Consider the following 10,780-nt stretch of genomic DNA (forward strand, 5'->3'; position numbering starts at 1 on the left):
TCATGTTTTCAAATTTCCATTAAGAGAAATGCGTATCTTGCCAGCACCTATCTTACACATATTTGGAGGATGCCTTCTTTCAATGACTGATGCCCTTGACCTGCATTCAAAGAGATGTTCACTGTACTCTTTATCAGTCTATATATACTGTATGATTCATCCCTCCACAAGTCTTACATTGAGGTTAAACAAATTGTGAACATGTATTTTATATTATTTAAAGCTTTGTAAACCACAAGTTGTGGTGTAGGATGTGATGTATGCTGTGGTCAATGAAAATATCATGTTCATTCCTTTTGTTTACCTCTTGACTGTAGTCACTATCTGTCATCAAAATAAACTTTGAAAATATCTATATTTATTTGTCTCTCTTATCTGTGGAATATTTGACACACATTACACAGATACAATAATATCCTCATTTCGAAACCAAATGTTTATAATGCAAATACACTTCCAGCTCAAATGGAGACACTTGCATGAGTGTGGAGGGTGATCCATGCCAGTTTGAGAAATATAATATATCAGCGCGCATGATTCATGACCTAGTGAAAATGCTATGTTAAAATGAAAATCAAAAATGACTTATTGAAAATTGGAAATGATAAATAGAAATGAAAAATGAAAATGGTAAACACAACATGAGAAATGGTTTACAGATAATGGTAAATGCTATGTGCAAAGTGGATGTCTACATTTTCCAACTGCCCAATTTAGTACTTACTCTTTTCATTTTCAAAGTGTATGCAAATTGCTTCCCGGAGGCATGAACCAGGAGAGCAACACAATACCACCATGCAGTGATACATCCTAGCCATGCCATGTTTTCTGTGCGTTCATTTTAGACTAGTGTAACTGACAGGGTTTGAACCTGGTGTCCTGTACACCAGGAATACAGCTTAGCCAAAGCCTAGGAAATGTAGCTTGGGGAGCCAATGCAATTTTTCTGGTCTTAGCAAAGTTACTCAACACTAGGCAAAGTTATTCCTTATATGTGCGTGGTCACCAAACCACTTCTCCTTGGTTAGCTGTTCACATAATGAGTAATCTTGTCTGATACCTGAAGAGTTGCATTGGCTCCCAGAGCCTTGGCTTTCAGCTAAGCAGGCCTATGCTTTTCTGGTGTGCAGGAGACCTGGGTTGGTTACACTAGTCTAAAATCAATGTACAGAGAGATGTACCACTACATGGGGGTGTTGTGTTGCTCTCCTGGTCCACGCCTCCAAAAATCAATTTGCATAGACTTTGAGAATTCTAATGCAAATTGAAATAGAAAACGCTTAATTGGGTAGATGGAAAATGAAAACAGCCACTTTCAATTTCAAATGACATTTTGCGATTTTCTGTTTACCATTTGGCTTTTTTCATTGATCATTACCATTTTTATTTCAAATTTGTATAATTTCAAATTTTTCTATTTTCATTGTAACTTTGCAATTTATCGTGGAATGAATCATGCACACTGATATGAAAATAAAAATACATTGATCATTTTTACATTCTTATTTAGCATTTAAGCATTGAATTTTCGAACTGGCACTTATCACCCTCCATACCAGAGAGGATTTTACGTGTTGTGAGCATGTGTGGTGTGCGAGCCTGTGATTTATTGTGCTCTCTCGCCACCCAGTGGCCGTAATGTCTATGCGTACAGCACAACCACATTGTGGAAGGCGTTTCCCACTGATCCCCAGCCTTGTCCTGAATTTCAGTTGTATACTGGGAAATTGTGTCCGTATTCCCGTGTCATGGATTTAATGAAGGATGGAAAAGCATACAGATCCCAGAAACCACGCAACGTGCGTGGCTAAAAATGGATTGTTGAGATTCGACCACATTGTGCGCGTGCTGCGCACTTTTTGCAGATATTTCATGAAGCACATCGGGTAAATGTTTTGTTTTATTTTACAATAATACCGGTAGATGCTTTGAAATCTGTGCACCGTAAATTCCGTCAGGAGTGTATGCCAGAGTAGTAGTTTAATTTTAGAAATGCTTGTTTTCCAAATGCGTAAAATGTAACCAGCAAAGTCCTGCTTTTAATGCATTACGTTACCTACGGAATATCAGGTGAAAACAGGAATGATTAGATTGATATTAATTTTGGTTGAAAATGCACAAAGCTGTCTGACAGCTGCTACTGCGAGCTAGCTACAATGCTAGCTAGTGTACGGATAACATTACAATATATATATATATATTAATTGCAACGTTGTTATGCGACATTGTTACTAGCTAGCTATTCCCTGCATAGACCAATCTACAATGTAACGGGACTTGTTTTGCTGCTGCTTGTTAGCTACTTTGTTGTAGCAGTCTGTCACAAACATTCCACTGACAAAATATTCCTATTTCTTAAGCTTTCTTTGGACATTGTGGGCGGTTCAAAGAATACCAATTAAATTGACAAACTTTGTTTAAGTTTTAACTAATGGCAAAAAAAAAATGTGTTGCACAATACAACGAAGAATGCTCAATGCTACGAAATCGGAGAGGCCAGATGAATACAGGGGAGCAGAGCCCTGTTTCAACCCATCATGAGTCGACCCAGGAGGATGATCGACTGTCTGAAGGTGACAGCCAATCCTTAAATGGGACATCAGCACAACATGACCAGGGCATTTACTCTCCAAATAATGAGGCACAAAGCACAGCTTTCTTTCTGTTGGTGGTGTTGCTCTCTTTTTCCACACGCCTTTACAAAATCATGGAACCCCCTCATGTATGGTGAGTGATGGTGCCCCAAGAGACGTTGTAAGGCTCCCTCATGAAGTCACTGTGTGTTTATGTATCAGCTCATTGTGTGATCCTATCTGTTTTAGCTGGGATGAAACCCACTTTGGGAAAATGGGGAGTTACTACATTAACAGGACCTTCTTCTTTGATGTCCACCCACCACTTGGCAAAGTAAGACAATGCCACTGTCTTTTAGCATTCTAAACATTCTTAGAATATCTCTTTCTACAGTCATCATTACTTCCATAACTTGATAAGTATCTTGATTATTGATTTACATAATGTGTATGTGTTTTTAAGTAACCATTCCCTCTATGCCAGATGCTGATCGGGCTAGCTGGGTACATGACTGGCTACGATGGCACCTACCCTTTCCTTAAACCTGGGGACAAATATGAGCACCACAACTACTGGGGGATGAGAGGGGTAAGGCCTACAAAGACCGAATGGTTTTTATGTTGTGTGAATAATGTTAATAATAATGCTCCACAGTACTAGTTTGACCTGTCAACGTGCTCTGCCTCTGTGCAGTTCTGTGCATCTCTGGGCTCCTGTCTGCCCCCCTTTGCCTACCTCACAGTGCTGGAGTTGTCCCAGTCCCCGACAGCTGCCCTCATCACTGCTGCAGTGCTGGCCTTTGGTGAGTATGTACCACCAGCACTAACAAAGTAACCAGAGACAGCCTGGGGGAGAGTCTGGATCTACTTTAGCCAATTACCTTGCCAAACAGACTTGATTATGGACTGGTCAACCATTCTTATGTTATAACTGTGGTGAAGTTTAAGATGTGTATTGTGTTAGATCACCTTAATCTAAATAACTTGTACCCCCCCATTCAGACACTGGCTGCATAACCATCTCTCAGTACATCCTTCTCGACCCCATTCTCATGTTCTTTATAATGGGAGCAGTGCTCAGCATGGTCAAGTTTAATCGACAGAGATATAGGTAAGGAACCTCCAGAGCAGAGCAAACCTACATCTGAATTGTCAGTTAAGTCATTAGAATCAGATTAAAGGGACTTGTTATTGACCAACTTTGTACATAGTGATGCTGCTATGCTCTCTCCTATGGTGTTCAGGCCCTTTAGTGCACCCTGGTGGTTCTGGCTGGTACTGACAGGGGTGAACCTGTCTGGGGCTCTGGGGGTTAAGTTTGTGGGGCTGTTTGTCATCCTGCTGGTGGGAATGAACACAGCCTGGGACCTGTGGAGTTTGCTGGGGGATCTGCACCTCTCTCTGGTACTCATCAACTGATTATGAATCACCTATGATATTGATGTACCAAACTGACTTACATTGGAGGCCAACACTGACTCCTCCCTTTTCTTCGTTCTACCAGATTGATTTTGGGAAGCACGTGTTGTCCAGGGTGTTTGGGCTTATCCTGCTTCCCCTGTTCCTGTATGTTACAATATTTGCAGTCCACTTTGTTGTCCTGAACAAAAGGTAAGGTGATTATTGGCTATGCTTTTGTTATAGTGGGGTTATTGGAAAGCTTTAAATTGATTCGCCCCTAAATAATGTCTAATCACATTTACACAATGTGTTTCCATTGTCCCCTGTCTCCAGCGGTCCAGGAGATGGCTTCTTCAGCTCTGCTTTTCAGTCCCGTCTGATTGGAAACAACCTACACAATGCATCCATGCCTGAGTGTGAGTTGATTTAAATAGCATCTTCTACGTTTTTGTCTTTACCATAGTGGTGCCTTACAGTATATTTCCACTTGTCAGTTTGAATGACGTGTATTCAAATAATGTCCTAAGTAACCCCTTGCTTCTAATAATGCTGGTCTGTCCTCCTTGTTCTACTATGATGGTGGCCTGTGCTCTCCTACAGACCTGGCATATGGCTCTATCATCACTGTGAAGAACCTGCGTATCGCTGGAGGATACCTCCACTCTCACTGGCATCTGTACCCAGAGGGTGTCGGAGCAAAGCAGCAGCAGGTCACAGCATACCTCCATAAGGACTATAACAACATGTGGCTGGTGCATAGATCCAATGACAGTGATGGTGAGAGGACAGCCTTGTTGTGCAGTCAGAATATGTCACTCATAAAGGTTCATTGCAACATACGTATTATGATGTATTTTTTTTTTTGTATTTTTTTTTGTCCAGCACAATCAGGAGAACCTGACCTTGTTCGTCATGGTGACATTATTCAATTGGAGCACAAAGAGTAAGTGGTTTGACAGTGACACCCCTCATCTGTTTGAAAGCTTATCTTTGTACTGCACCCATACTGTACCTGTTTTGACATTACAACAAATTCTTCAGTGCAATAATGGTTTATTCTCCTGTGTCCACCAGGACTACCCGTAACCTTCACAGTCACCTCCACGAGGCACCTCTCACTAAAAAACACTTCCAGGTCACAGGCTATGGCATCGTGAGTAAGCATATACAATGCTTGCACAGTTCTCAGAAGTTATTGATAGGTTGTGTGTGAGAGAGGTTTCATTCTTCAGCCTAAATGTTGATTAGTATCATTCCTTTCTGGTGCTTTCAGAATGGAACAGGTGACCCTAATGACCTGTGGCAGGTGGAGGTGTGTGGGGGTCGGAAGGGCGACCTGGTCAAGGTGTTACGCAGCAAAGTACGCTTCCTGCACCGAGCAACTGGCTGTGTGCTCTACTCCTCTGGCAAGACTCTCCCCAAATGGTAAGAAATGGAGGAATGTTCTAGACTCTTCTAAAGTTCTCTAATATCTTTATTTACAAATGTTAACATTACCGATGATGACAGTGTCAAACTGTGTCTTCTCTGTTCAGGGGCTGGGAACAGGTGGAGATTACATGTAGCCCATATCTGAAGGAGACCCCAAACTCTCAATGGAATATTGAGGATCATATCAATGCCAAATGTACGCCTCCATTCCTGCATTTAAAAAAAAATGTGTTCCCATGGCCCACTGCTTGATATGTGATGGTGTTGTGTGTTTACTTAATACCTAAAGGTGTGTGTTTTTGTTTGTGTGTGTGCATTGATAGTGCCCAACATTAGCCTTTCAGTGCTGAAGCCCCACTTCCTGGAGATATTGCTGGAGTCCCACATCGTTATGATCAGGGTGAGAGAACAAGACAACACAAGTGTGCCAAATACTCCCACACACTTATTGTATTGATTACAACTAAATGTGTCTCTTTTTACAGGGTAACAGTGGGTTGAAGCCCAAAGACAATGAAATGAACTCTAAACCCTGGCATTGGCCAATCAACTACCAGGTTTGCATGTTGAATAACCCATGACTTCAATGTGGTTGGACAGTCCCAAAATGAAATAGTCTCTTATTACTGTACCTTTGTTCTGTTTTTGCAAAGGGATTGAGGTTCTCTGGAGTGAATGAGACTGAATACCGTGTCTACCTGTTAGGGAACCCTGTAAGTACCTCTCTCCACTCACTGAGTATGCTAACACACAACACTGCTACAATATAGTTAAATCTACCTCTTCTGCAGGTGATCTGGTGGCTGAACCTGGTCAGTCTGGGCCTGTATGTGGTTATCGTGGCAGTGGCCTCTCTGGCCCTCCGCAGAGGAGTCCAGCTGGACAAGAGAAGAATAGGTAGGAGCTTTTAGAACTTCCCTGTCAGTTTCATGAGTAACTCGTTTGAGTACTTGATTCTAACACTGATGTGTGTGTGCAGAGCATTGTCGCGTGCTGATGGAAGGTGGAGGGCTGCTGCTCCTGGGCTGGTTGCTGCACTACGTACCCTTCTACACCATGGGCCGCATCCTCTACTACCACCACTACTTCCCTGCCATGCTCTTCAGCAGCATGCTAACAGGTAAAGTGGGTCTACCCCAAACACATGCTCCCCATAATGCCCCCTTCATATTAATCGCACATTACAGACTCATCCAGGAAATAATGTTGGAGTAGTTCAGATCAGGGAAGTCAGGAACCAATACACGCAGTCAGTCAGGAAAGCAAAGGCTAGCTTTTTCAAGCAGAAATTCACATCCTGTAGCTCTAACTCCAAAAAGTTTTGGGACACTGTAAAGTCGATGGAGAACAAGAGCATCTCCTCCCAGCTGCCCACTGCACTGAGGCTAGGTAACATGGTCACCACTGATAAATTCATGATAATTGAACATTTCAAGAAGCATTTCTCAACGGCTGGCCATGCCTTCCTCCTGGCTACTCCAACCCCGGCCAACAGCTCCCCCCCCGCAGCTACTCGCCCAAGCCTCCCCAGCTTCTCCTCCACCCATATCCAGACAGCAGATGTTCTGAAAGAGCTGCAAAACCTGGACCAGTACAAATCAGCTGGGCTAGACAATCTGGACCCTCTCTTTCTAAAACTATCCGCCGCCATTGTTGCAACCCCTATTACCAGCCTGTTCAACCTCTTCGTATCGTCCGGGATCCCTAAAAATTGGAAAGCTGCCGCGGTCATCCCCCTCTTCAAAGGTGGTGACACCCTAGACCCAAACTGTTACAGACTTATATCCATCCTGTCCTGCCTATTTAAAGTCTTCGAAAGCCAACTTAATAAACAGATCACTGACCATTTCGAGTCCCACCATACCTTCTCTGCTGTGCAATCCGGCTTCCGAGCCGGTCACAGGTGCACCTCAGCCACGCTCAAGGTACTAAACGATATCATAACCGCCATCGATAAAAGACAGTACTGTGCAGCCGTCTTCATTGACCTGGCCAAGGCTTTCGACTCTGTCAATCACCGTTTTCTTATCGGCAGACTCAATAGCCTTGGTTTTTCTGACGGCTGCCTCGCCTGGTTCACCAACAACTTTGCAGACAGAGTTCAGTGTGTCAAATCGGAGGGCATGTTGTCCGGACCTCTGGCAGTCTCTGGCGGTACCACAGGGTTCAATTCTCGGGCCGACTCTTTTCTCTGTATATATCAATGATGTCGCTCTTTCTGCGGGCGATTCCCTGATCCACCTCTACGCAGACGACACCATTCTGTATACTTCTGGCCCTTTCTTGGACACTGTGTTAACTAACCTCCAAACAAGCTTCAATGCCCTACAAAACTCCTTCCATGGCCTCCGACTGTTCTTAAACACTAGTAAAACCAAATACATGCTTTTGAACCGTTCGCTACCCGCACCCGCCCGCCCGACTAGCATCACCACCCTGGATGGTTCCGACCTATGTGGACAACTATAAATACCTAGGTAAACTCTCCTTCCAGACTCATATTAAACATCTCCAATCCTAAATCAAATCTAGAAACTGCTTTCTATTTCGCAACAAAGCCTCCTTCACTCACGCCGCCAAACTTACCCTAGTAAAACTGACTATCCTACCGATCCTCGACTTCGGCGACGCTATCTACAAAATATCTTCCAACACTCTACTCAGCAAACTGGATGCAGTCTATCACAGTGCCATCCGTTTTGTTACCAAATCACCTTATACCACCCACCACTGCGACCTGTATGCTCTAGTCAGCTGGCCCTCGCTACATATTCGTCGCCAGACCCACAGGTACCAGGTCATCTATAAGTCTATGCTAGGTAAAGCTCCGCCTTATGTCAGTTCACTGGTCACGATAACAACACCCACCCGTAGCACATGTTCCAGCAGGTATATCTCATTGATCATCCCTAAAGCCAACACCTCATATGGCCGCCTTTCCTTACAGTTCTCTGCTGCCAGTGACTGGAACAAATTGCAAAAATCCCTGAAGTTGGAGACTTATTTCCCTCACCAACTTTAAACATCAACTATCTGAGCAGCTAACCGATCACTGCAGCTGTACTTAGTCCATCTGTAAATAGCCCACCCAATCTACCTACCACATCCCCATACTGTTTTTATTTTATTTACTTTTCTGCTCTTTTGCACACCAGTATCTCTACTTGCACATCATCATTTGCTCATTTATCACTCCAGTGTTAATCTGCTAAATTGTAATTATTTGCTCCTATGGCCTATTTATTGCTTACCTCCTCATGCCTTTTGAACACACTGTATATAGACTTTCTTTTCTCTACTGTGTCATTGACTTGTTTGTGTTATTGGCTTGTTTATTGTTTACTCCATGTGTAACTCTGTGTTGTTGTCTGTGTCACACTGCTTTGCTTTATCTTGGCCAGGTCGCAGTTGCAAATGAGAACTTGTTCTCAACTAGCCTACCTGGTTAAATAAAAGGTGAAATAAATAAAAATCCAGTTATTTATAAAGATCTTGAATTGTCATCTCTGTCTCAGGGATTACTTTGGACACCCTGCTGCAGAGTGCTGACCTATGGCTCCGCCCACCCTATTCTCACTGGCTGCTCAGAGGAGGACAGGCAATGCTATTCCTGGCCATCCTTGATAGGTGAGATAAACATGAGACCTCTTCTGTGCCTTTGAACCTGATTTAAATTGTAAACATGGAAGTTTTCTGTTGGCTTTATTGGCTATATATATATCACATTCACTGTATGCCATTGGCGCAATAGTTAATCTACACCCAAAAATGAATTTTGAAATTGGTTGTTCTCTCTTCTCACCTTCAGTTTACATCTGTTTCTCTCTCTGCCTTTCTAAACCATGCAGCTTTTACATGTTTCACCCTCTGTCCTATGGTATGAGAGGGCCGCTGGCCCATGACCCTGATAGTACCATGGCTGGCCTGAAGTGGATGGACTCCTGGGAGTTTTAGGCAGGTGAACAGTCAGGAAGAGTTCTGACTGGCATAGTGATGTATCAGTGGTATTTTAGCAGACATGCAAGTGTCTGTTTCTTATACACTATGTGAACTTCAGTATTTTGCATAGCTATGGATTGTTAAATATTTAACATTAAAGTATTTTATAGTCAGTTACGTCCAAATATTTCTAAGTGTTTTAATTCAACATTGAAAGCTGAATATTTTAGTGACTTTCTACACTTGAATTGCACAGCAGTGCATTGTGAAACAATACTAAGAACAGAGTATACTGTTAACAATCATAGCCTACTCTTTTTGTGTTGGGAGATAAAAACGTGATAAATACATTCATGTGCATTAGGTGGATGTTGAAATGTGTGAATGATGTGTTTATTTAATTGAGACCGTTAGTGACGTCTAATGATGTCTATTGTACTGCCTTAACATGTTTTAGTTTTTTCTTGACTGAGTTGCAATAATGAGCTAAGTGCCTAGGGACTAAATCAATTTTAAATACTTATGGGAATCTAATATTCTAATTTAAAAGTTTTATGATGGGAATGAGACCCTGTTTCCGTTACATTATATCAAATTATCTTGTAATGTTTTCTCGATTTTAGTGTGCACAGTATTGTATACATCTTTGGCAAGATACCGTGCTTTCAATGACTGTCCATTCTGCATTTTGCTTTCCCAAAGAAAGGAAACTTACTTTTCAATACAACTCTCCAAACAACCTTTGTATATAGTGCACATTCATTGCCTTTTGTTTCTCCTGTGGTGTCCTATATATGTTTTTTTGCAATGTGTGATCTTATTTCATGTGTGGGTATGATTTTAATAATTTGTTATTTTTTTTGCATTTGTGACAAGTTTACAGACATGATCGTCATACTTCTCAAATACAGAAAAGCACCACAATGTCATGCATGCATATTTTTTTCTAGGTCGAAACAATCTCTCAAACTCTGAGAAATGTTGCCTTCTCCCTACAGTTTTCCCTACAATACTGTGTTTTAACGTTTAGAAGCTATCTAATTATCATCGCTTTCGAAACATATGGACCTTGTCTTTCATCAGCGAGAAAGAATCCTTCAAATAAAAAAGATACACATACTGTAGCAGTTTTGCACAGATAGATACAGCTATGGGTACCTCCATCTGACGAAACTACACTTCCGAGTTACACAAGTGTTCGGGGGACACTAATTTAGATAGCTAATTAGCACTGGTGGTCGCCTCTGGTCTTGGGAACACCAAAAAAATTATTCATGGTATGTTTGATAAGGTCCTAATGATTCAAAAACGGTTCTGCAAGCGTCGCGTGTTAATGTAAAGATTTGAGAGTCGGGGGTCTTAACAAAATCCCCCGTACAGAAGTTGCCTTTGTCCAAGGACTCTTATGTGTAATGTAATGGAACTGAGAGTCGTTA

The 10,780-nt window shown here is 42.1% G+C and overlaps 1 protein-coding gene across 3 annotated transcripts; it reads left to right on the plus strand.

The window, feature by feature from the left end:
* Nucleotides 1–1,781: 1,781 nt before the first annotated feature.
* pomt2 (protein-O-mannosyltransferase 2) lies at nt 1,782–10,083 on the plus strand. Of its 3 annotated transcripts, none has more exons than XM_024430098.2 (21): nt 1,782–1,886; nt 2,469–2,727; nt 2,823–2,907; nt 3,058–3,162; nt 3,268–3,376; nt 3,576–3,684; nt 3,818–3,977; nt 4,078–4,184; nt 4,308–4,390; nt 4,575–4,751; nt 4,857–4,917; nt 5,049–5,127; nt 5,248–5,399; nt 5,510–5,601; nt 5,729–5,805; nt 5,891–5,962; nt 6,059–6,118; nt 6,197–6,302; nt 6,385–6,525; nt 8,921–9,032; nt 9,254–10,083. In XM_024430098.2, exons 2-21 carry the CDS (start codon nt 2,477–2,479, stop codon nt 9,357–9,359), a joined length of 2,244 nt encoding a protein of 747 aa, XP_024285866.1. In that variant the 5' UTR covers nt 1,782–1,886; nt 2,469–2,476; the 3' UTR covers nt 9,360–10,083. The 3 variants fall into 3 exon arrangements, with proteins under 3 accessions (XP_024285866.1, XP_024285865.1, XP_024285864.1); XM_024430097.2 differs by lacking the exon at nt 1,782–1,886 and adding an exon at nt 1,907–2,070; XM_024430096.2 differs by lacking the exon at nt 1,782–1,886 and having other exon boundaries at nt 1,907–2,727.
* The last annotated feature ends 697 nt before the right edge of the window (nt 10,084–10,780 follow it).

Source organism: Oncorhynchus tshawytscha, linkage group LG08 (assembly GCF_018296145.1).
Source record: "Oncorhynchus tshawytscha isolate Ot180627B linkage group LG08, Otsh_v2.0, whole genome shotgun sequence".
NCBI lineage: Eukaryota > Metazoa > Chordata > Actinopteri > Salmoniformes > Salmonidae > Oncorhynchus > Oncorhynchus tshawytscha.